General features: G+C 44.5%; 1 protein-coding gene across 3 annotated transcripts in view; it reads left to right on the plus strand.

Moving 5' to 3' along the window:
• The window catches only part of LOC119398813 (nose resistant to fluoxetine protein 6), a 194,103-nt gene that overhangs the window by 142,480 nt on the left and 24,891 nt on the right, over nucleotides 1-26,732 (plus strand). For 2 of the 3 annotated variants that reach the window (XM_037665639.2, XM_037665630.2), the window contains exons 4-11: nucleotides 1,873-1,957; nucleotides 4,169-4,260; nucleotides 5,564-5,743; nucleotides 9,482-9,575; nucleotides 10,279-10,365; nucleotides 12,100-12,268; nucleotides 22,546-22,628; nucleotides 23,502-23,624. In XM_037665639.2, the coding sequence (XP_037521567.1) occupies nucleotides 1,873-1,957; nucleotides 4,169-4,260; nucleotides 5,564-5,743; nucleotides 9,482-9,575; nucleotides 10,279-10,365; nucleotides 12,100-12,268; nucleotides 22,546-22,628; nucleotides 23,502-23,624 (913 nt within the window). The remainder of the gene's footprint in view (nucleotides 1-1,872; nucleotides 1,958-4,168; nucleotides 4,261-5,563; nucleotides 5,744-9,481; nucleotides 9,576-10,278; nucleotides 10,366-12,099; nucleotides 12,269-22,545; nucleotides 22,629-23,501; nucleotides 23,625-26,732) is intronic. The other variant, XM_037665649.2, reaches the window with a different exon arrangement.

Raw genomic sequence — 26,732 nt, forward strand, 5'->3', positions numbered from 1 at the left:
AGAATCGGCGTCCAGATTTTAGTCACTATGGGTGATACGAAATGACTGGTTCCCCAGACGTGAAAGAGAGACATTCGTTTAATGGCAATAAAGGCGAACTGCTGCGCCGGCCACGTGCACGTGCCCTCGATGACCATCGGTTTCCTGTTCTTCGATAGAGTCTGGCGCGCTCCAAGTTGCTCCGTTCCGCACTATTTTGCAACGATATGTTGTTGGAATCCTGCCGCCAAATCCCCTTCAGAAATGATCCCGTATATGAGATATGGGAAAGGTCTGCTGTGAAATAACGGTATTTTTAAAACCTGTTCCCCCGTCCCACGCTCCTATACCTTCGTCATTGCGCTAGGCTTTGCGGGAGTAAATTTTTGTGAATGTGGCCCGTTAGCTGAGGTGAGTTTGAGAACCGTGATATGGCGGAGCAAGACGAAAGCTCAGACGTTAACAATGCGGGCATACAAAGCAGGCTGTGCATGTCCATTTCGCGCCACATGACCGCTGGAAGCCGTGACAGAGTCACAGAAAAATAATGTGCCTTTATAGGGATTCTATGTATCAAGACTCCGTGCAGACCTTTCGTTTTAGAGGGGGCTCTAAATTTCAACAACGTTTGCCCGCTTTGGGGCACTGTGATCGCTGTTGCGATCACAGTGCACATTACATTTATTACTGCAATTACAGAGTAACATTTGGAATACAAAATAATAACGAAAGGAAATAAAGCACGGAATAGCGAGATGTTACATATAAGTGCCTGGTCTATTTACTTTTAGCCCGCCCGTTTCAGATAAATCAAGTAGCTCATATGCAAGAAGCAAAGGAGTTCAGTACTTATCCCTCATAAAACTTCTCTAAATAGCTTACCCCACATAAAAAAGCGTGTTTTCGAGATAAAATGTGGGACATATATGTATGCACAGCGTATGCGGAACAAGGCATATTAAAGAGAACAACGATTTTTCTATTATCAGTAAATTACTTTTTTACCATTCCAAAACCACCACGCTCGCCACGACAAGAATCCTGGTAAGAGAGAAAACTCGCATGACAATGCAGGCAACGACGCCAACATGAAATCCACGCAGCAAACTCCGTGACGTCATAGATTCTGACGGCATCTACTGGGCCCTACGTAGTTTAATAGCGGGTAAAAATGAAGTACATTGACCTCTGAGGGGGTCATAACACTTAACATAACAAATTTCTGGAAATTTCGTTGAGCCAATGTCCCCAAAATACGACGAATACAGTTTGAAATCCGTGACGTCACGTGCGGAGGTTTCAGCGCGAAATTTCAAAATGGAACTTTGACCTCAATTTTCTCCTTTATTAATAAACTCATTGATTGTGAAATTAATGACGTTCGGGTTCTCAGAGTACACTTTATCGGTCTAAACCAATTCAGTGCTTCACTTTAGTGACCCTTTAAGAACGGAGCAAAGTCCAAGCCCGGCCCGACACGACCCCGCCACCTCAAACCTGGGCCCGGCCCTAAGCCCGGCGCTTCAGGCCCGAGCCCGGCCCGGGCCCGCCGTGAAAACTACTTTACCCGGCCCGGCCCGGCCCACGGGCCGGGCCGGGCCCGGGTTTTCGGGTAGGCCCGAGCCCACGCAGTGCTCTACTGTGGACCCACGCTAGTTTTCGATTTTTGGGTCTTGGGTCAACACAAAAACGTTCGCACGATACAATGTAAAAGAAAATATATAGTTGACTTCATGGCCTCCTATAGGTTGCTTGACTTATCTGAGTCACAAACCTGCAGTGAAAATTACAGGAGGAGCAATACCAGTGGTTTCTCGTGGCCACGATTCTATGTCGCGGCCACGTTGCATAGCAAAAGGCGGATTGAAAGATTCGCCGTGTTTCGTTTTCCAGTGTTGCCAGATCCTGTCGATGTTCAAGTGGAAAACTGCGTCACTGCGACACCCGAACCGTGGAGTACAACGCAAATAGGAGTTGTGTAAGTTGTTCACACACACGTACTCGTTCATAATTGCAGCAAGTACACCTGTCTTTGACTTTGTTTTATAAATTTCTGCGCACTTCACCTGCTGTACGAGTCAGTGTAAGCACAGCTTTATGGAACCAGCAAGTTCGAACATCGCCTCCTGATAAGCTATGCGGACTTCGGTGACGTAGGCCCCTAGTAGCCGTCAGCCGCAGCCGAAGTGCGAGCGCCAATTACGACCACGTTGTTTGAGCCGGATAACCGAAGCTAGAGTGACCTAGAATACCGAAGCCGTAAATGTGAGAGGCCGGATAGGTGGTGCCTTATGGCGGGGACGAGATGAGCTAAGCAAGCACAAAATTGTTATTGCACAAACATGGAGCCTTCAACTTCCGATGTAAATGCCTTGCGGCGGCGTAATACCGAATGACTTGCCTTTTAAATAATTTTTTTTCCCTCAAAAACGATAGGCGAGAACAAACGTGTCTATGATTGTGGTTGCACGAAGCGTCACAGGATGTCGACACCATTGTCCGGTAACACCGCATACACCTCTTTGTGTATACCGGAATACCGTACACGCTAAAACCTCTATTACGATCTTGCCGCACGGGTGATTGAATTTATATAAATTAAATATTGTTTGAATGCAGTTATGATCGTCATTTAGTGGTTTGCGCAAACGTAAAGGTATACGTTTACGTACTACGTACGCAAACTTTTACGTATGGGAAGCTAAAACTTTGCTTAAACACGCGTTCTGGCAACACGGTAAACGCAATCCGGTATTCCGGTAAAACGATAACGTTAAAAAGTGTACGGAGAAACTAAAACCTGTATTATTAGCCAGGCGAGATCAACTCTTCCATACTATTGGCGACACGTTGCAGAGTGCGCTGCTTCCTGGGTCACGTGCGACCATAGGTCGGCAAAAAAATTTGAGCTCACTCAGACTCACTCAAGAAATATATTTTGCTCGAGGGCTCACTCGCACTGAGACTCACCAAAAGTTTCCTCAGCGGGACTCACTCCGACTCAAACTCACCAGCACATTACTCAGCCGGACTCTCTCAGACTCAGACTCACGGCTTGAGCTGAGCCTGAGTGAGCCTGAGTGAGTCGACTCATGAGTCTGTTAGCGTAAAATTTGCTTTTTCGATCATGGTGTCAATGCTCTTTAACGCCAATATCTAACATAATCGATGCTCTACGATACGCCATTTGATCTTGCACCGTATATACTAGTTATTACTGTTTTCAATCCAGTAAGGACATTTTTATAAAATACGCAGCTCAACACGAGGTATTTATATCATGAACTTCTCGTAGAAGAGATTGTGGGTGGAAGTCATGACAACCCCTCCACCCAACTAACGCCCCTGATCAATAAATATTGAGATGGTGCATGAAGCATGAACGCTACTGCGTTGAGATATATGTGAATAGACTTGAGTATAGACTTAAGCCTATAGAAGACAGATAGTAATGCTGAACATGAGTGGATAGGAGTCGGTGCGGCTGCTTGGAGAGGTTGATCTTTTCACACTAAATCAATCTTAATATCAGTCACAGCTCTGCTCCCCTTCGTAGCTGTTTACATCAATCATAGTGATCCGAGAAAAATTGCGAAAAATAAATAGGTTGACAAATTGAAAAGGCTTGCGTATATTTCAAGACGTAAAATTTCACGGTGCCAATCACGGATTACAAGTTTCTATGTTTTTTTTTACACGAGAGACCATCTGCATTTCAGTTATATAGAATTGCTTAGAAATACGCGTAATGCATAGTGCATTGTTGTATTCAGCACTGAATACTACCAATTTTGCCAAGAACGAGTTTCGTGGTTGTGCAATGTATCGAATGGGTTATAGACTATAGTGCACGTCCTACGTTGCAATCCGACGTAAATTAATACCGACGTCAGAAATGGAGGTAGAAGGGTAATGTTACCTCGAGAGGTGTCAAGCACTTCGAGTACTGTGCTGTATGGACGCACAGGCACGTCTTATTCGTCCTTCTAATGCATTCGCAAGCACTGTGTGACATTGATGAAGTACACGCGAATGGTACGAGGTTCTCTAACTACATATTAATATTTCACAAATTATAAATTCCCGCAGTGGTGCGGGACCTTCCTACCCTTTTTTTACCTTAGTGCACACACAACTCCATAAAAAACACACATTAGACGTTAAAGGGACCATATTTTTTCCTGTGCAGAGCATTCCTGGCTGCTCTATTCGCCGTAATAGCCGGAGCCACTGTTGTCGACCTTTACATGGATTCGAAGGGGAATGCTGCGCAGAAAGGTGGTGAGTACATGGATGTATATGACAACACATTGCTTATCGAAGTAAATTGCGATATCTGTAATACTGTGTTAGAGCGGCACTGTAATTTCGTGGGGCATTTCTACAACATGGGTCCATTTACTGGACCGTCGAACAGAGAAAGCTTTGTGCGAAAACGCACCATAATCACAGTCGTTTCGTACTTGGGGCTGCACGACTCGTAGTTCTATAATACTGTGTTAACAAACAGGTCACGTGGCTAGAAAATCTAACACTTCATTTACCCAGCTATATTTATTGTGGGTAATTAACCTCGTCTGTGCACTAATATGGGTTACAAAGAAGGTCGTCTTCAGCAACTTTGATAATGCGAAGGAATACAGCGCCAACCAATAACTATACTGTTTCCCATGGGAAGGCTTCCGCTTAAAGTTGTGCCGCTGCAGAAGTCTCTCATTACTGTGCGTGTGCGCTAGTGGTGCCGGTAGTATAACCGCGGCGCACCGCAAATATCGAAGCTCTATTGTGTCGACACAAGCAGAGAGCGTAAGGCAGCGATTTAGTAGGCAAGAAATTCTAGACAATACAGCACGTGAACTAGAACCGTGTGCACCGCACGTACCATACACAGACGCAAACGCACATTAACCCGCTAACACGCTTTCACATTCGCACACACACGCGTAGTCGTGCGCAGGGTTCTCCATTGGGCGGGAGGGGGGAGCAAGTTTCATCGCAGTGACCCCCTCCCCCTCCTCCCCTTTTGAGTAGGAATCAAAGAAATATTACAATGCATGCAGCAGTGAAAATGAAGTGATGTCGTGCTTTTCACAGTGACCTTCTTTTGGTCCCCGGCTTTCCGGTGCTAAAGGTGGGAAGTAAGCAGTTCTTGGAATGCAGTCAGAGATCCGTGACCGCCATTATCGTCGAAACCCTGCGCGGAGTGACAGAACAGGTCTCGAACTGAATGAAGGTGTGGGAAAGACTTGGCACCCCCCTTTGATGATTTGGGGAGCCCCCGCCCCCCCCCCCCCCCCCCCCTCGTGCACACGCCTATGCAGACACGTGCGGTATTGGCGTGTAGTCTTATTCAAAACCTATTAATGAGCTAGTTGATTAGGGTTTGCGTTAGTGCCGGTGAACAGAACGTGGCAGCGTCAGACCAACCATAACGTGTCTTGTGATTGTCTGTTATGTCCTCTTACTTGTCAAAACCCTTGAGGCCTTCTCGCTGTGTGGCGAAGCACACGCCAAGATGTGGATTGCTGCTGACACACTAATTTCTGGAACACTAAATCGTAGCGTTCATACAACTTTCTTCCAGGTGTGCTACAAAGGCTCGTGGTGGGGTTCTCGGCTGCGAGCAACACACGAGCGTTGTTCCGCGTGGCCGGTAAGACTCACCCCGACCAATATTCTCTGAGTTTCTTGCACGGCATGCGCGCCATTAGCGTCGCATACATTGTTCTCGGCCATTGCTACCAAGCCCTGTCAGACACTTGGGGTGAGTAAAACTTGTTGTTGGGCTAGTTTGTGAATGCTTCATGAAATTACAAGACGCAAACCACCAAGCAATAACAGGCGAAAAGAAAGAGCGTCACTCGCAACTAACTTTATTCTTGAAAGAACGTCGCAATATATAAGCCGGGCCGCGTATGCGCAACAACATACCACGTGTCACATCACAACAATCGGCCACTTTCAATGAAAGTGCTAGTTAAAAAAACTTAAAAAATGCAAACTCAGCTGATCGCAGCACAACCGACGTATCACAGATACAGATATCTTTGCTTCTTCTAATGTGGTATATATATGCTTCTAGCGTGTCTCGCTGCAGCCCCTCTTTGCTTCTACGAAGAATGGTGATATTGGTAAATCTGGCCTCACATTTACGCAGTGCAGAGGCAAATGTGCCGAAAGATTATTCTTGATCGAAAGATCGTGTTCCCTCGCTCGATCGTTAACACATCGGCAGGTCTGGCGGTGTATACCCTTCTACAGGAGAGGGGAAGTTCTTAGACCACTCCCAAGCTCAGGTGACGTAGGGCCTCGCATGCTTCTTAACACACATGGCAGGCATGGGTCCTCTTGAAATCTGCGGGCACAGACCCGACAGCTGTCTTGGCGCAGAAAACACCACCGATACATTTTACCTATTAGCCACCTTTTTAATGTCTATACATTGCAACACGCGTAAATGTAAGGGAAGATTTGCCAATATACCTATTCTTGTTAGACGTAAGGAGGTGCTGGGACGAGACATGCTAGATGGATATTACATAACAAGAAAAAACATGGTTGATCCTTCCGTCATAGGAAAAAAATATAACACGAAAGCGAAACATGTCAGCGTAGAAGTAGTTGAATGTTTATTATACGTTGATATACGAGAGCTTAGACAATGTCTATTGGTGTTTGGCAGCTATAGCACCGTTTGATGTGGACGCACCTCCGTTGACGCCTCGTGGCACATCTACATCCCAATGACTAACGTCCACGCACATGATTAAACCTTTGTGGTAACAGAGCATAGGGTGAATCCCGCGCAAAGGTGGCTTCAATATGTACATAATAAACACTAAGTCGACCTGAACTCTTTCAAAGCGTCGTCATTTGAGGAGAGAAACGGCAAGGCGTGCTCTCCCTAGTAGTCGGTGCCAGTACACTCGAAGCTGTAGGTGGCGGAGAAACACCGTTAGTCCACTTGGGAGCGGCGCTACGCTGGCGAGGAGGCGTCACACGCTGACGCAAAAGGTGAATCGCATAACTGCGTCGTCACCGAATCGAATCACCACGGACGCGCCGTTTTGCTGACCGTAGAGTTTTGTACAATACAGCATCGAAAGGCTCCGCCACGCTGGGACCACCGAAACGCTCACAGTCGGCTATTGTTAGTGTCATGATGAATTTCTCGTGGCCTCCGAGATTGGCTCCGGCAACGCGCCGTTGCTAGTGTTCCACAGGCTGTTCCATTTGCACGTGAAGAGTGTAATCAGAGAAAGTCGTGTGACAGCCAGAAGAGCGTCAGTCATTGGACGCTGAGCTTCTTGAGTGAGCTTGTGCTAAGGTCGCCATGCCGCGGAACGTTAAAGAATTAACAAAGAGATTACACCACGGCCGGGCTAGAAACGCGACACGCATCGTGTCTCCCCTCAAGTACGGCCGCGATTTCTCACGCTTCGAGCGGGGAACACGGTGTGACAGCCAGGCGAGCGTCGCAGAGCTATTTTTCAATATAGATGGACATTATGAGCGAGGCTTGGACTAAAGCCGCCACCTCGTGTTGTAAGGCGTTGACAAAATTACACTTTTTTTGAAAACGAGCCGTATGTGACGGCCGTAGCAATGGCGCAACGGCGCGTTACCGGAGCTAATCGCGGAGGCCATGCATAACTTCACTCAACCGCTCCCAGATGGCACACCACCCCGCAAACCAAGGGTACAGTGAGAGGAAAGTGTGATAGATAAAAGGCGCATTCGTGAAGCCTCCTACATATGTGACTGTGGCGTAGTGGTTCCATCGTCCGTCACCTATCGAGAGGCCGTGGGTTCGATTTCCGTTTGCGAACTCTCTCTTCTAGTTTTTTCTTTGCCATCTGATTGTGTGCATTTTGCTGATCGTGTGCATGACGTATTTCTGTCACGGAAATATGCCATGAAAATCTTGGTGGGCCCCGGCATAAACACTTTCGTGTCAAGAAAAGATATCTGCATTAGTGATACGTCGGTCGTGCTGCAATCAGCTGAGTTCATATTTTTGAAAGTTTTTTGAACCAGCACTTGCATCGAGAGTGGCCGATTGTTGTGATGTGACACGTGGTATGCTGTTGCGCATGTGTGGCTCGGCTTATACATTACGATTTTCTTTCAAGAATAAAGTAAGTTGCGAGTGACGCTCTTTCCTTTCGCCTGTCTTTTATTGGTGATTTGCCTCTTGTAATTTCATGAAGCCTGGGGCGCGCCCGCTATTCTTTTGCTCTCAGGACAGTGATTTGCTTGACTCCGTTGCTTGTTGTCTTTATCAAAATTTTTACTCTGGAACAGTGATGACGTTTACAGAATAAAGAATGCAAAGATGATGAATGAGCGCTTATTTCCGGTAACGCTTTCCTCGTGAAAGTTGATGCTGTGTTGGTGCATCGGCTTAAGTTCTGGTACCATAATATTTCGAGAGTTTATCAATGCATAAGGGACCACGCGGCAAGGACCGAACCTGCAGGTAACCTGCGCATAACCTGCCCGTAAGCTGCGCGTAAACCTGTGCGAACCTGCGCTTAATCCGAAAGTTGCAGGCTCAATCCCTGCCGGCAGCAAGTTGTCCTTCCGTCCGCTGTACTTTCTTCACATCTATATCACAATTATCACAATACACTTAAAACAGCACAATTAACGTCCCCTATACCTTCCTTGGCTTCATTATCTGCTTCTATTCATTAAGGTTGGATCCCATGAACGGTGGGATTGACTAAAGCGACGCCTTCACTTGTACTTTTTTTATTTCGAAAACCTGCGCTTAGGCATAGTAATCAGTGGCGTCAAAAGTACACATGCAAATTTGCTTCGCGTATAAAGTCTAATAACTGCACCTGTATTTCGTAAAGGTTCTTGTTTGAGGATCACTACTCGTTTAAAGTAGTTGTTAAACTTCTTGTTAAGCGGCCATTTCTTCTTTAATGATGTTCTTTAAGTTCGTGTTTAACAATCACAAGAAACAGGAGCATTTCCCAAATACTAAAATGCTACTTATGTTGTGCCTATTTAGGAAAAGTGGCCCGTAATATTTTGTATGGAACTGTAGGCGTATTCTTCCATATCTTCAAAAAATTTGAACAAGTACTTCCCAGCAAAATGAATCACTTTGCATGAAATAATTTTTTCCGCCCTGGACTTTCCCGTACTACCCCAGCATCCTTACAAAGAAAATGAAACTTGCAAGAGCGAGTTCTTCTACAGCCAGTTCACCCCGCCACAGTGGTCTAGTGGTTATGGCTCTCGACTGCTGACCCGAAAGTCGCAGGATCGAATCCCGGGCGCGGCGGCTGCATTTTCGATGGAGGCGAAAATGTTTGTGGCCCGTCTACTTAGATTTAGGTGCATGTTAAAGAACCCCAGGTGGTCGAAATTTCCAGAGCCCTCCACTACGGCGTCTCTAATAATCAAATCGTGGTTTTGGGACGTTAAACCCCAGATATTATTATCTACAGCCAGTGTCTTCTACTTATCAGTTTTTTTTTTTTCGCAGGACGCCTTTTAAACATGGTGATCGATACCGATAATAGCGCATCCATGATATTAGCGGCGGCATTTAACAGTGTCGACACTTTCTTCTTCCTCAGGTAAGTAAACCGCAATAACTGATACAAAGAAGCGCTGGAATTCCACGTATACAGCTATTCCAAAATAACGTAAAAATCATGGTGGGAGATCGTTGAACAGGGAATTTCGCTGGAGCCAGCGCTACGACATGAGGACCTGCTGCTGCCTTGACGAAGACAAGTGCAGTTGTCGAAACGTTGGCTGCAGCGACACATCCTGTTGAACGAACTCTCAACGCTTCAAGCCTCCGCCTTGCCCCGAACTTGTGCCTTGATTGAATAAAAACTACGTGGCATTAGATTAAACGAATGCAATTCTCGTTTTAAGGAACTTAGCAGCATTTCCACAATAATTGCCATTTCCTGAGGAAGGAACGAGAAAAGGGTAGTGTAGTTTCTGTAAATAACTGTTAAGAGGATATGTTCATTTACGACCGTAAAATAGGCTAGCATTATTTACCTTAACACTTATGTTAAAATCGGCAATGCTTAAACTATAGTATGAGTTCCCAAAACGCACGTGCCCTGTTGTTATGCGTTGAATGATGAGCTTTTTATCCTGGATAACAACAATTATGGAGTTATTTTCTGATAGTGATCTGCAGCAGCAAATGTATAAGTGTTGGCCTAAATAAGGCATACTCGGATAGCTTAAAGTGGTTGATGACCGTGATAACTGTGGCCAGTTACAATTGGCCCAAGCACATTCTTATCTACTTTGCAGTGGGTTCTTCTTGTCCTTGGCTGTGTTGAAACAAAAAAGGAATGGACCCCTCGTCTTTCTAATTGCAGTGGTGCGAAGGCTAATCAGGTGAGGAATGCTACTCTCAGTGTTATTCTGTGTTTAAACAATTCTGACTGTTCTGCCCATAAAGTGCGCGGCTGTTGCCCCGCACACTCTATGGGTAGTAAAACTGAAATAACGCAATGTAAAATTTTTACCTTATGGTGTCTCTTATCTCTTGACGTCATATAAAAAGACTAGTGGAACGTTTTCGGTGTTCTGTGCAAATTAGATGCACCGATAGCATCACTGCGATAGTAAGAGTTTTTTGGACGATACAAGAATACAACATAAGCTTCTACATTTGTATATCTCTTATAAGACGTGGCACGAACACGTACAGCGTTGTGCCCTCGAGTCCAGGAAGGCACAGTGGACATTACAAAAACTCACTCAGAAATTGCGCCACATGAAGTCATGGCCTCGCGAACATGTGGCATCGCGATTAATAAGAGTAAAAAGATTAATTCGCAGCTATTGCATAGCGATTGTTGCAGGAACGTCTCTCCAAGCGATAATAATTACACCTATCTTGCTCCGGCTGACTTCGCCCATATATGCTCGGAACTTTTCAATTTTTGTTACACCACGTATACTTCTCTGGGTTCCGAGGCTGAAATTCCCTTACCTCGGTAGCTTATTCTGTAGCTGCAACAGTCTATCTGCTTGCCTATACGGATGAACGTTTGCAGGGCAAACTTTAGTGCTGTACAAAAAGTTCACGTTAATGTTCTCAGAATTTGGCAGATGAGGAGGGAAAGAGCCGCAATTTTCGCAGTCGTCCGGGGCAAACTAACACATCACACATTGCAGTGTAAGTGCTGCCAGTGAACATTAGTCATGTGGCCAAGCCGGATACCACCATCTTGCAGCGGTACACCTTCACAAAAGCCGGAGCAATCATTTCGTACTATAATCTTACTACATTACCCGTACATCAAGCTTCATTCCCGCCAATAGGTCACCAATTCCTACATAGTCTGTCGTTTTTCCTTGTGAGCGTAAAATGAGAATGAGGCATAAGAAAGAGAACGAGGGAGAGAACAATGCAAAAATGAAACGTGCATGCGTGTGACAAACTCATCGGGCACCACCTGACGTGATTGAGGGGGGGGGGGGGGGGCTGGCGATAAGCTGGCGCAATAATTGGAGCAAAACGTGCAAACTATTTCAAGGAATCTAGCTTTGCAGTATTCGAAACTGAAATGCATCAATGTTGTTCGTTTGTTTGCTTATGGTAGATATCCTGCCAAAATGCACGCATAACAAAAGTGTCAATTTATATATAGTGCGCTAATTACACTACAATGCTTAATGTTGTCGCGCTGTCATGTACAACGCCACCTGGGCCCACTGGAGCCGCTTACGGAAGCTTTTAGCCTCAGAAGACGTCTCTAGTGCATACTAGAAAATATGAAGTTGAAGTTGACAACCTTTCGTTGATACTTTATGTTCGTAAACCCAATGGTATTGTTAATAATCTTACTGTACCAGCAATAAGTAAGATCTGATACAGGCTGTTGATCCACTGTTTATGCATTTTATTCGTCCGTGGAAACTTTCAACGCTCTGTAATTCCACGTAGAGAGTGATTAAAAACAACGTTTTTGCTGGGTATTAGTAATGCGACATCTCCCAATAGTGAAGTTATTCTATGATTAAATAGCGAAGCGCTGTACGGCGTCTTAAAAAATGTGTTTTGGTGATAACCCTCTAGAAGAGCAAACATGTATTATATCGTTCTTTTTTTCTTTTCTCCAGGACTTGTGTGCCACTCTTCTTTGTCATCATGTGCATCTACGTGCTTCCACGCTTTGTAAGTGGACCAGATACGAGAAGGTTCTTCCAGAAGTATGACAAGGAGATCGCGGAAACCTGGTGGACTCTGCTATTGCAGATAAGGAATTGGTATGGAAGAATGAACGAAAAGGTAAGCATTGCAGGCGACGTTGCATGCTGTAAAGTGGTGTCAGAAACCTCCCTTCAGCACCTCCCCTTTGCCCTCTAAAAGCCCCGTCTTGCAGCATCTATACATTACATCAATATGCAGGGTACAGGCACTAGCCATATTTGTAAATGTTCACGCATAGCCCCCATGCGTGAGGATCAGATTAACATAATGTGGTAGTTCTACACTATAAAAGGCACTAAAGAGATAAACGATTTTTCTCGCATTAATAAATTACAATTCCACAGCGCGCGAAAAGGTGGTTAAGCCGCCTTGAAATTCTCGCACCAGCTCGCGGTGACGTCATAGATCTTGACGGCATCTGCCAATGCTTACGTAATCGTTTGTCGCTAAAAGTTATTTACAATGTGTTCTAACGTACACAAAGAGCTAACATAGCAAGTTTCAGATATCTTTATTGATCCACTGGGACCAATATATTGTCACGATTAATAGCCGGCAGGACGACAGAGGACAAAGAAGCGAGCAGCACGAGCTTCAGCTCTGGGCCCTCTGATGAAGACGACGTTGAAGCGTCTGCTCTTCTGTTTTCTGGTTATCCGAATACAGACTTGTCTTTCGTCGTCGCAACGTGGTCCTGTATCTTGTTATCTCCGCGTTGCGACACTGGTGGAGGTGCTGGACTTCTACGTCTGATGCTCGGGACTCCTCCACGATCCGGCACTTCCAGTCCGACAACGGAACCTGTTCCTGCAGTGGATACTCCTGTCCACCGCTACAGTCGCCGACAGCGAGGTCTCAGCAGGCCCCGGAAAGTCTCAAGTTCTCGCGATCGCCGCAGAGGGCGAAAAAATCGACCGTGGCGAGTTCCATCGATATGCGCGCAGAGTGGAGCTACTGACTCCTCTTTTAGCGGTCGGCTATCTTAGTTTGCATTTTCCCTGCTAGGGGCGCTAAACCACCCAAATTTTACACTTTAAGAAATTGTTTTGCGCAAGCCAATGAATCATTCAAACATGTTATTTTGCTTTGGATAGCTAGAGAGTTACTTATGTTTAGACTTAATATGTATAGCTGCTTTTTAATTGAAGTGTCAACGTTTTAGGACTTCAGTGATGACTAACTGGACCAAAATCCAATTTGTATCCATCTTTTCCGTGGCCGTTGGCGTTCAAATTGTTCGGTGGCAACGTAAATGCGGAAGCACCTTTCGCTTCAGTTCGCAGACGCCCTTTTATCTTTACAGCAATAGTAGCTGACTCAGTTTACCGGCGAATTTAGGAATGCCGCAGCGATCGAGATCGAGGGGTACGTTTCACGCTTTCATGGAGTCGATCTGTTGATTCCGCACCGTAAACAGGTAAGCCGGAGCGTCAGTTATGCTCTTGTTCAATGGTCCGTCGTCGTTTCTTTGACATTTGTTACATCAACTAATATATTGCTATAATGACGAATACATAAACCACATATTGTTCAGTGTCAGCTTTGCATTGCCGTGTAACTTGCACACGCGACACCTCTGGTTTGTGATTTCGGTATACTGTACCTAAATGGATTGCGCGTGATTTTTCAATAGGACGCCTAGGCAATTTGAAGTGGCTATGCGTGCAGCGTTTCTAATAATCGAGCACAAGTTTTTTAAAAGAGATTTTATATCCGCGAGGGGCGCGAACAGCGGTGATTATTGAACGTAATGGTAATCGCATTAGGTGAAAGAGAACGTTCATTGGGGTTCTTCATGAATGATTAGATTGTGTTAAACATTTAGATTATTATCAGCAGTCCTTAAAGTCAAGGGGGCTTAAAGTTAATGCGGTCTCTGGGGGTCTCATACCTCTCCACCGATATTGAGATCTAAGACTTATCTCGCCAGAATGTAGGGGTGTGTGTGTGTTGGGACCGTCGAGATTGTTCAGAAACTCTGATCATTCCTTGGTTTCACGATTACTATAAAATCTAAATTTTGTAACGAATTTTGCCTGATGAGTATTTTGTACCTTCCACCCTGTAACGGCAGTGGTTTCGCGAATAATATTTCTTTGTCACAAGTGTCGAAGCTTCGTTTCGCTGCTTCCATAGATGGTAATTTTCATTGTTTACTTGATTGAAAGTGTGTATTTCATCTGATGTGTTTTTTTCTAAAGCGGATATAGAATTAATGTAATGATGTGTACTTTCAGAATATCAAGATTTCCCTGACTTCTCTCCAGAGCTCTCAGCATCAAGGCGTGAGACCAGTAAGTGGGAGCTTTCCAAAAATAAAGCACAATGCCATTGCTCCTGCTTAAATTTATATAGTGATATACAGCATTCTTTTCCAGTGCCCCTCAATATCTCTCCACCAATACAAGAGCCAGCATCCCAGGGGGCACAGGAGCCATTGCCAACAGCGCCAACTACACAGAGTAGGTATTCTTCCTCTTATTAAAGCAAGATTAACGCAAGATTACATAGTAATTCCAGTAACTGTGTCTTCATTCTACAAAACAAAAAGGAATTATTCCCACATGCGTCCCCAATATATAAATATTGGCACTACAACTGGTTAATGATACAGCTCATTACATTAAATAGATGCTTTCATTAAATAAACGCCCTTTTGTTTTAACGTTTTACTATCTGCCACTGGGTGTGTGCCTACTTTTGGCCAGTCATATACGTAGCTGTGTGACAAAAAATACATTTTGCCTGTGTTTATTTTGTTCTCATAACATGCAAAAATACCAAATTAGCCTTTTACACTAGCCTGACCTGGTATTTCAATTTGGGCACAGCTTGCAAATTTCGTAAGGGATGCACACAAAATTCCAGGTAATAATACGTTGCATTAAAATACAAATGTACGTGTTTCTAGTGTACCAAACTTACCAAACCATTTAACCAAAGTGTAAGTTTTAAAGCCTCTTGCTTAGACTTAACATTAGTGATGTGGCTTTTTGATTTTCCAGGAACCCCGAGAGCCAGGACCAGGACCCGGAAAGTGCTCACTCCACGTCATATGAAGAGGCTTCAGCACTACTGCGACGAGAACTCTCACCTCCATCAAATTGTTGCAAGACTTAAAAAGTCCAAGAAACCAATTGCATCTCATGCGCAGCTTCTTCTTGAAGCAGGCAGGTACCTAAAGAAGGATTTTTTTGGAAATTCTAAGAGTGCAAATGCATTTGCAACCACTGAAAAAACATAAGAGACGATGGCCGATGCAACTTAGACAGTTTGCCCTTAGTCTTTGCTTTACAAGCCCTGAGGCATATAAATATCTATCAAAGGTACTAAGTAGGGGTGTGCGAATAGTGAAATTTCATCTCGAATCGAATAGTGCTGCATAGTGGCTGAAAATATCGATAGTATCGAAGCATGCACTGTCAGTAACGGCAAGAGAAAGGAAAAATCAAGAAAGCTACGGCGTGGTGACAGGTTTGTTACGTGCTTGTTCGGGAGTTTTTTTTTTTTCAGGTTTTATGGGTGCGCAACCATGTTGACAGAAGAGCTGCCATTCCAGTTAGGTGCAGTACGGCAGTGGCAAATGTGCAGCGTGATCAAATTTTCACATGTGAAGCCAATCCTCAAGGGTTTCGCATGCCAAATTCGGGACGTTCTACGGCACTTGCGGCATACGCGACCGAACTATTCAAAAGTCCGTACCTTCGTTTCGGAAGTGAAGTTGAGAAGGGCTTGCCACTTTTCTTGTCTTTCTCTTTTTTTTTCGTGCTGAAAAAACATAACCTCCTCTAAGGTAAACACGTGCTCATTTTCGAACCAGGAAATTGGTGAAAGTTTTAACGAAGGCCTATTGTAACGACGTTAGCGTTAGTTTTAGCCACCCCACCTTCACCAAGTTGCACCATTGGCCTTTGTCGCGTTTTAGATATTCGTACTGTCGAATTATTCTAAAGTTTGAATACTAGCTATTCGAAAGTCGAATCGAATTATTCGATTAATTAGTATTCGATTCGAATTCGAAACTCGAATATTCGCACACCCCTAGTACTGAGCCATCCCACAGTGAAGTCCTGAAGGACGTGGCTGTCGGCCGTAAATATAAAGACAGGAGTTCTGCCTCAGATTCTCGAGTTATTCAAAGAAAAGGCAAGAAAAAAAATTGGGAAATTCAAGACAGAGCTTGCTGCCTAATTTTTGACAAAATTTCATTAAAAAAAATCTGCAGTATGACCCTAAGGAAGACATCATACATGGATATGTTGATAATGCCAGAGAAAGAACAAATAGCACAGCGCACACTGCAGCACTTGTGGTCTTTGTGATAGCGAAGAAATGGATACAGCCAGTAGCCTTTTTGAGAAGAGAGGGGACAGTTCGCGCAGGGCCCCTTTTAATATCATTGAAAAAGCTAATCATTGAGCTAAAGGCATGTGGCCTCTTCGTCAAAGCATTGGTTTGTGACCAGGGTAGCAGCAGTTGCGTTATTGCAAGGACACTGGGTGTGAGCCCTGACAGGCCTTTCTTTATTGCTGATAAATAGAAGATTTCCTTCATTTTTGACGTCCCCCACCTGTTGAAATGTATGAGGAATAATCTGAGGAAGCATGATATTCCTGTTGGTGATATTGTTGCTTCCTGGGGGCATATTAAGATTTGTATGAATCAACACATCACCTGAAACTAAAATGCCTACCTAAACTCACTGAGGGCACATCTATGAAAGTGCATTTGGTAACATGAAAGTAAAGTGGGTGCTCAGCAACAGTGTCTATCTAGCAATAGAAGCATTCATAGCATTTAATGTTATGAATGCTATAAGCCACAAGCAGAGCTGAGTTTGTTGTGAAAATAGATCAGTTTGATTCATTAAACAGTTCTTGTGTAAAGATAGCTGTGAGAAAAATTAGGTATACAATTAATACTTCTACAGGGTACATTGAATTCTTGCATTCTTGGATTGCATGGATTAAATCTTGGATATTCAAAGAACCTAGGCGACCAAGTACCATTTAGGGCTGGCAGGTGACAATTAAAGAGGTTTGTATGCTGTGGGCAGATCTGCAGGAATCCTATAACTTCAAGTTTTTGCTCGCTCGTCGTCTGAATCAGGATCCCTTGGAGAACTTGTTTGGGATCATTCGGCAGCAGCAGAGCTGTAACGAGACTGCAAACACATTTCAGTTCACTGCCGGTCTCAGGCATATCATTGTCGGGAAGCTCTTCAAGCTTTCAGATGGCAGCAACTGCCAAGCAGATAAGGCTGTTCTTCTAGCTGAGCTAAAGAAATTAAGACTTGATCAAGAAAGTCCTACTGTGGCCGACACCTTCAGCTCAAACCTTTCAGACACCGTAAAACCAGCAGATGTACTTGAATCAAACATAGTTTGTTACGTGTCAGGATACCTAGTACAAGCATTTCTGAAAAAAGCACCATGCTTAAAGTGCAAGGATCTCTTGAAAGACAAAAGCAAAGACTTGTCTTCACCAAACCAAATCTCCATGATGTTCAAAGCAGTGGAGATGCAGGACAAGACTCTAGGTAATTTAACAGTGCCCACAGAAGCAGCTTTCAATTTTGTCAGAAAATTGGAAGAAGCATTCTCTGTCAAATAGGTGCTGTAGCACACTTGAGAGGGGTGTCAGAGAAACTGCTTCGTATTATGATGGAGGTGACTAATGGCCCATTTTGCAGTGCTCACTGTCGCAAATTGTTTCTGCAAATGTTTGTACTAGGGGTGTACGAATTGTGAAATTTCACCTCAAATCGAATCGAATAGTGGCCAAAAATATCGAATAGTATACTTACACAAAATGTGTACCGCCAGTTACGCCAAGACAAAGGACAAATCAGGGACGCTACGGCGTGCCGACAGTTTCATTACACACTTGTTTGAGAGTGGCTTTTGTTTCAGTTTCTATGGGCGCGCAAGCATGTTGATAGAAGAGCCGCCATTCCAGTCAGCAGCGCCACTCCAAACCTCCTAAAGACTAACAGAGGGGGTACAGTGGCTAGTTTTTTCCCCATGGTCGCGCAATACGGCTCATCTGACAACGGTAATGTTGTGCTTCATCGCCATGGGTGCTCCGTGCCCAAAAATCTTCGGGCGCCACCCGTTCACAGCAGCGTTTCAACTGCGTGCCGCAACGATGGAAGTTTCTGAACGAGTGGTTCGGTGTGGCAGTGGTGACTGCCCAGCGTGAACAAACTTTTACAAGCAAAGCCAATGACCGAGGGTTTCGCAGGTCAAAGTTTTACGGCACTTGCAGCATACGCGACCGAACTGCGCAAGAAGTCCGTGCCTTCACTTTGGGAACGAAGTTGTGAAGGGCTTGACAGTATTCTCATGTGTTTTCCTACGTGCGGAATTGACAATCTCTTTTAAGATGAGCGTGCGCTCGCTTTTGAACCAGGATGTCAGTGAAAGTTTTAACGGAAGGCTTAGTGTAACGACGTTAGCGTTAGTTTTTGCCACACCACCCTAACCAAGTTGCACCATCGGCCTTTGTCGCGCTTTAGATATTTGTCCTGTCGAATTATTCGAAACTTCGAATACTAGCTATTCGAAAGTCGAATCGAATTATTCGATTAGGTACTATTCGATTCGAATTCGACACTCGAATACTCGCACACCCCTAGTTTGTACATATTAGGATTCTCTGGTAGTTGGAATTCAAAAACAGAGAATTAAGCCAGGCAAAGACTTGGAAGTCTGCTGCACAAATTGACTTAACAGTTCAAGACTATTGTTTTTGTGCTTATACACTGCTGTGTTATAATTGTTCTAAGCAAAAAGGATAAGCAATCCAAGGAGCTCATGACTTGGTTGTAAAATTTTACTTGTTGTCCATGTGTTTACAAGCAATGTATTGATATTTCCTACAGTATTGTTGTGACCATAAAGTGTTATGTATCTGTGTTGTGAATTAAGCTGGTTACTCACAATGTGGGAACGCACAGAATGATTAAACCATACCTATTACTTTCTGGACACTTGCCGTGCTGTCAAGTGGGCTCTTTACCAAGAAAGGTTGGAATTTTCCCAGCCCACTCGTCTGCGGTCAGCTGCAAGCTGAAACAAATTTTGTGCTACTCCGAGCCATTACTTGCCTCTTTGGACACAACTTAGCCGATTGCCTCTGCAGAGAGAAACTAGACGTTAGGATTTTTCATCCAGGGCGAATTTATCATAGGTTCGCTCCACCAGTTAAAATTAGTTTTGAATCCATAGAAATTTAATATATGAATTGTTTTTGGAGAATTACGTGCTGAAACCACGATGCGGTTATGACGCGCATCATAGTGGGCACTACGCATCAGTTTTGACCACCTGGGGCTCTTTAATGTGCACCTTAATGTAAGTACACGTGTTTTCGGTTTTCGCACGCCACCGAAATGCCCGTCACGGCGGCCGCATCCATTTTGTCGCCTAGTTTGCCGCCTGCTATGCTAAACTTGTCAAGAAACAAGCCAGTAGTAAGGAAAATACGGATTCGAGTGGTTTCACAATGTGAAGTCAAAAGGTCGAGAGAAGTGAGTTTTGCCAGCCACTGAGTTTTGCGCTGCAAGCTATCGTATTCTCTCCGCAAGGCTACCGGCCAGGTGATGTCCCAAAGAGGCTGCATAAAATTGGCGCGAGGAAATAGGGAAATAATTATAGTGTACGTACACGAGCGTATACATACGTTTCGTAGCTCTTCTTGCTCGTGCGTTCGCGCTTTATGAGCCACTACTTCACGATGTAACCGCGTTGTTTGCTTGTGTGAACGCTCAGTGGTGTACTTTGTCTTGTAATGATTTATGAATATGTAATAAAACATTATCAGGCTTACACATCGCCGGTGTTGTGTGCGTTAATGCCAGTTGAGGCATTGGCGTCTCCTGGCACCTTCGTAGCATTTCACACAGTTGGGGCACGGAATACACACGAAAGACAGTTCAGAAGATTCATTACGACACTCGCAGGGCTCGCTAAGTGAACAAAATGTGGCATATACATTTATTTCTTTTGTACGAGCACGGGCGACCGGAGCGCACTGCACAGCAACCAACAACGAGCGACGGCAGCCATATTGAATAAAGCTCATTTCCGTTTCCTGTTGTACAGCGGCATCTCTTGGTCGGCTACTTTAGTTCACAACGCCACCGCTACCCTTATTTTCGTTGCACTGTCAAAGGTACAGTTTCCCTTCTCTAAGTGTATGGGTGTTCTCTGGTCTCAGTCCCGAGACAATCCCTCTGGAACCTCTCCAGCCAAGCACTCCGTCTGCAGAAATGGCAACTGGAGGCGCTTCACAGCTGACTGTTGAGCAGCCTCGGATTCCCGAGACCTTCCACGGCGAGGTTTATGAAGACGTCGAGGATTGGTTAGACCAGTATGAGCGAGTCGCCAAGGCAAACCATTGGACCGTAGAGAAGCTCTCGCGCGTCTACTTTGCTCTAGCGGACAGCGTTCGTACATGGTATGAGAACCGCGAGGCCACATTTTCTTCTTGGGATGCATTTACTACCCAGCACCTCCACCAGTGTCGCTTCTTGGTCCTCTGTCGTCCTGCCGGCTATTAATCATGACAATATGAAGAAAGGATTTCAAATTCGTGACGTGACACCTACGTTCACGTGCTGAAATTTAGGTGCTAGATTCAGACATAAAACTTTGACCATCATTTCTTCTTCTGATAATTAACCTATGATGGTGAATTTAATGACGATAGAGTTCTGAAAGAATAATTGATCTTTTTAAACGAAATTAATATTTCACTTGAACGGCCCTTCAAAGAGTTTCTCCGGTTTTAGCTCCCACTGGTATACAGTTCTGGTTTCTCGCATTTTTGAAGACAAGAATTCTGATCACGTTTTCGTTTGTGTGAGCGTGGAGTCAATAAAGCGATTTGCCATTGTCGCCAATAGATCTTAATAAGGGACTAGCAACGATTGACGCAAGCAATTAGCAAAGATTATCGACCAACAACGCAAAAGAACGGTAGAAATGTACTAGACGGAGGTGCATACGGTCGCTCTCTATCAGCTTCTGTATGTATAACGTATTTGGGATATGTACGAAAAAATTCGGACTGATCAAATGCGACAACTTGTGACGCCAGACCTCTCTACAATTATAAGCATCAGCGCCGGACACAATGAACTTTGGTGCAACTGCCCACCGTCGCTGATCAAACCACAATACCACACTGAAACAAGTAATGTCAGCTTGGTACGCTTTAGCCTGCATTATGCACATTGTACTATTATGGTCAGACGCGGAGAGGATGGTTGTTCCCGCAAGCAATGATAAGTCATTGAAGTTCTTATTCAAACGGTGATATTAGATCTTTGTATTTTTGACTGTAATTTGTGGGCAATATTAGAAATGTCGGCAGTAACTGCTACATAATGACATCATTTTTGTTTGATGTTTCCCTCAGCAAGATATTCAGCAGTGTACAACTTCAGAAACACATGGAAATACGTCTCAATAACACAGAGGAAACCTGCCAAGAATAATGTTCTACCTAATGGAACTATATTTTGACCATACGTTGTCAAATTGCGCGATTTCTAAATGGTGTCGTTAGAGGTCATGTGAGAAGAGTGCTCTGGCGTAGCAAGGGGAGGGGGAGGAAGTGTTGTGGGCGTTCAGACCCCCCGAAATGTGTCAAATTTAAACGTATATATATATACACGAACACGCACTAAGATACACACGAACGTACATAAAGGGTGGTTGAAGTGTAATCTCGGGGGTTATCGAGATATAATATGACCACGTCTGACTGTCCGCGTATGAAACCAAACTTGTCAATTTAGTTACTAAGCCAGTTGAGAGTGCATTTAAAACGACCGATGATTTTATGAGCTTTAAAGCTTTGTGTGATGAAACACCTTTTTTTTATTAAATTTATATAAGGAGAGGTTGGTGCCAATGCGTGGCGCCGGCTACTACTCTTCCCTTGCATAATAGCTGTCGTCGCGAAGTACAAAACAAACACAATGCCATACAAGGGCACATAGTAAAACACTCACACACTGAGTCCAAGTTCTTCAGAAAAGTGTCCACGTAACATAATAGTTCTCCAAAGACAAGTATTCACGCAATTGAAATGTCCACACAACATAAACCACCTTGGTTTCTCTGTAATGGCTTTACATTTCGGGCGAAACTACAACTTCTTTGGATTGACTTCTCTCAGGATTCCTGCAACTGCTTTTCTTAATCACGATTACCCGTATGTGTGAGCGCGACTTGAGGCTTTTGATAGCTTTATATTCGTTTAAAAATTAAACAAAAATTTCGATTTCCAACATGCTCGGTTGAAATGCTTCTTGAACCATACAGATATGGGTGTTTTTATTTCAGACATTGCTGGTTCATCTATGGTACCTATCTGCGGACTTCCAGCTTTTCGCCGCCTCTCTTCTCATTCTACTCATATTTAAAAAGTAAGCACGTAAACCACAATGTGCAGCATGGCATAGCAGCATATTAGCTTTGAAAAACTATGTGGTTATACCGCTATATGCAAAGGTAATGCTATATGAACGGGTCAAAATAAATATGGGTTCTGATATTCCTTCTGGGGACAGCTATCAATTTAGTTTTATTGTTTTACATGACGGGCTGCAGCGAAGTTTCTTTTCAATTTATAATTTTCATTAAATTACCACTCCATTTTTGTTTCAAAAGCGGCAGGATGTCGAAACTACCCCCGAAAAGCATATCCATAGCATGACCCTGCATTTCCTAAAATACCCATGGCGTTTTTACGCATATTCACTGATATTGTGCGCACAGGTAGTACTTTGAATACCTTCTTTTTTTGTTGCGTGGGGGGAGGGGGTTCTATCTACTAGTGCGTGCACATATTTGAATGAACGAATGCAGGTGCAGTAGGAACTGCAGGCATTGCAGTCAGGCGTGTACCACCTCACAGGTGTATCCGTTTGTCGGCGTGATTTCTGCCGCTTGTAACTTCGATGACAACGAACAGAATTTTAACATAGGAATAAAATTTTAACATGACCGTGGTTCCTTGTTTTTAAACTCTGCAAGAGAGGGCTACCAAAGCGTCTATGCAAAAAAAAAAATCGGCTTCAAGAAACTGCGGTACACGAGCCGCAAGCGTTCGAAACCAAGAATGAGCATCAAACATGAACGGAGATCGAAAAGAAACAAGTAACTGATTCACACGAAACCTAAATAGCGATCAACAATATTCTCTCGTCGAAAAGCTTATCAAGTTTCACGATCATGCGATGCGTTAATGGAGGGATTGTCGTCTTTCCAAATCCTTATACACATGATTTCTCCCGCAGATGGAAAAAGCTGGCTCTGGAAACTTTCACCCTGTTTTCTGCATTGGGCTGTGGTATTGCACTATGGACTGCAACTAACCCGGCCGTTCTACCCTTCATGACCTATCCTGCTTACACAAGAACGTAAGCTCTACATTGGATCTTACGATCAAACTGTTTACATTCATTATCGTTTAAAATGCAGCAAGGTAGAGTAAAAACAAACAAACGTGTCTGATCTGATCTACGTGCCTGATCTGATGTCCCGTATAACAAGAGCGCTTTCGTAACATGAATCCGCAGCAACCCACTGACTGTCGCGGCTCTTGTTTGCAGAAGCGTGCGCTTTTAGGTCGGTTGGTTCATAACTTGCTGAGAAAACGGTACAAAGAACAGGACGCAAGAAAAAAAAAACAAGGACAAATCACAGCGCTGTGTTCTTTCCCTTCTTGTCTTGTGTCCTGTTCTTTGCCCTGTTTCCCTAGCGATTCTTGTTGGCTGTAATCTAGCAATTGTCAGGTTAGGAATTAGTATTCATAAACAACGATCCCGTAGTGTCACGCTGCATGGCTTCTGAAACGTACTATTTGGATCACTAACAGTAGTTGACTGTATTTAGGTCACGCAGTAAGAATAGTCACATAACATACAATGCTTTCAACGACTGCAGCTTCTGAATAATCTCACTTCAAGATTTCCTCGCTGATCAGGTCATCTAGCTCGTGCTTCAGGTCATGCATTTGATGAGTGCGCTGAAAAAGTGCAGAAACACCTCTCTAAAATCAATGAGGGTGGGAAAAGCAGATTTCTCTTTCTCGGATACTGTGGTCGCTTCAACAAAGAATACAGGTAAAGCATGCGGTAAAGTTGCAGAAATGTCGGAAATCTGGGATGCTCATTTTGACGACCCGCGTGTCTTATAATACCAAACAATCGTTCCAAGCGGTACTGCTTCATTTTGGCTCAAAGGGCGTACTTGAACTCACACTCTTTAAGAAGGAGCGCTGCCAGTTCCTGAACAGACTTAAGTGCGATGCACAAGCCTTCAGCAGTAGGTCGGGCTAAAAAAAGATATTTGGGGATGTCACCCCTCACAATATCCTGATACCAGCTATCTTGCACCTTAGACGGGAAGTCGAGAACATGGAAGTCTTTGAATACAAGTGTGAGGCTTTCTGCAGCAAAGCGACGACTGAGGGCATCAAAAAGGTCATTCATTAAGAAGGTAAACTCTGAGTGGCTGACAACTTGTGTGTCAAGCTTCGATCGCATTTTGAGCATATGTGACGGATTCAAATGACAATACGTCAGCACTGAGCATACCCTAAATTCTGCTGCATTTTATGTCTGAGCTGCAAAAAGTGCATCATAGCACGACCACTTCACTAGAAAAAGAGAAAACTTTTGACACGACCTATAGCCAATGTTTCAGTACGGCACAAAGCACTTTCCCATCGCGAAGCACAGTAGTACATTGAACAATGAAGCAGATCGAAGCGCAAACACATGTGAGCGTTATCAAAGAGAAAAATCAGTTTCGCCGCAAGGGCGAAGCAATGCCTGCGATAGCAACGAATTGGAATGTTATACGAAGTAAGGCTAGCTGCTAACTTTTTTGTATCCGATCTCGCGGAACTCAACGAAATACTGGTTTAAGAGAGTACGGCCGCTCTATAGGGAACGAAGCGGTTTCGTGCCGTCTGTTTTCAACGCGAGAAAGGTGGTAAGAGCACAGCAAGTTGACGAGCCATCTCCTGATGTCTGTCGAGATAGAGCTCGTGACCGTGCCCTTATGATCGAAGTTCGTGCGACGGAGGTGGCCGGCTCGTTCAATCTTTCCTTTAGCCGCGTTCGTCCCCAGAGCTTGCGTGGTTTTGCACGCGCGTAGAACATACGATGCGCGGGGCGATATTGTCAATTTGGATTTTATGCGAAACATGACGGCGACGGCGACAGCAAAAACCCGCTGAGAATGTCCACATAACTGCTATCGTAACAAAACAGGCAAAAACAGGCCCAGCGAGGAGCGGGAGTGGCGCAGGAACAAGCGGGGGCTAGAGTTACTGTATATGCTACCTTTAGGTAGCAGAGTTGCGCATAGGTCTGTCTAGCAACCACAGCTATGCGGTGAAGTCGCACTCCGTTTTTGCAGGCGACATGCCTACCGTGTCGCCGATTAACATGTCTCGCGTGTCGAAGACCTGTGATAAACATTGGTTGTCGATGATTACTGTTAATTCAGTTCGTTGCAGCGGTGGGGTCGAGAAATACAAAAGTTGGCCCGGGCGTCAGCTTCTCCGCAATGCATGGTTACTAGCGGCGTTTGGAAGACAGATGCGCAACTCTGCTACCTAAAGGTAGCATATACAGTAACTCTAGCGGGGGCCAGTTTCGCGCGACCTCTCTAGAGGGGCCTCCTAACCAGAATATTATGCATGAGAATTGAAACTTGAGCTAGTTGGTACGGATTCATCATCTCCCCAAGAAGCGTCCCCTACGTGCCGTTCTTTCATCTAAACTATTCTTATACCGTGATTGAGATAAACATGTGCACGTTATGACTATACTTTCCATGCAGTGCGTTTTCAAAGTGTTTTCAACGGGCTCTTCGAAGGCCGCTCAACTAGCTTATACCCCTGTCACACGGCAAATCTAATGTCATTTACAACGAATGTCATTCGTTTGTATTGTCATCTGTTTGCTGTCACACGGGAGAAATAATGTCATTTGACGAAAATGACATTTTCCATCGAATGGGTTCGCGAAACTCATTCGCATTCGATTTCGGGCCGAATACGTAGTCTCGACGACAGGGACCTTTTACGAAGGTCGCTATCGACTCATGTATATGCAACTATTGTAATTTGTAAATAACTTATTTTTAGTAGGTTAGTCAATGGTTGACTTGTGGGCATTAAAGCACGCCCAAATGTTTCTGCAAGAAAACTGCGCTCAGCTACAGACGCTAGACGGCGGCCGTGTTTCAATGCCACTCTGTTGTCGTAGTTGCCTTGGTAGCCTGTAGCACGTGCGTTTGTGTTGATCCTCCGGGTAGGACGTGCCTTTGTGTTGATCCTCCGAGTAGCGCGTGCGTTAGTAATAATGTGTGAACCGGAGCCTAGAGGCCGCGTCCAATGGACGGAGACAGAGACATTTGTGTTAATTAGAATTTGGCAAGACCACATTGGGGACCTTCGCAGAGCGAAAAGGAATGCGAAGGTGTACGCGGCGATCGTTGAGGCGCTCCACGAC

The sequence above is a fragment of the Rhipicephalus sanguineus genome, chromosome 1, assembly GCF_013339695.2.
Source record: "Rhipicephalus sanguineus isolate Rsan-2018 chromosome 1, BIME_Rsan_1.4, whole genome shotgun sequence".
Classification (NCBI taxonomy): domain Eukaryota; kingdom Metazoa; phylum Arthropoda; class Arachnida; order Ixodida; family Ixodidae; genus Rhipicephalus; species Rhipicephalus sanguineus.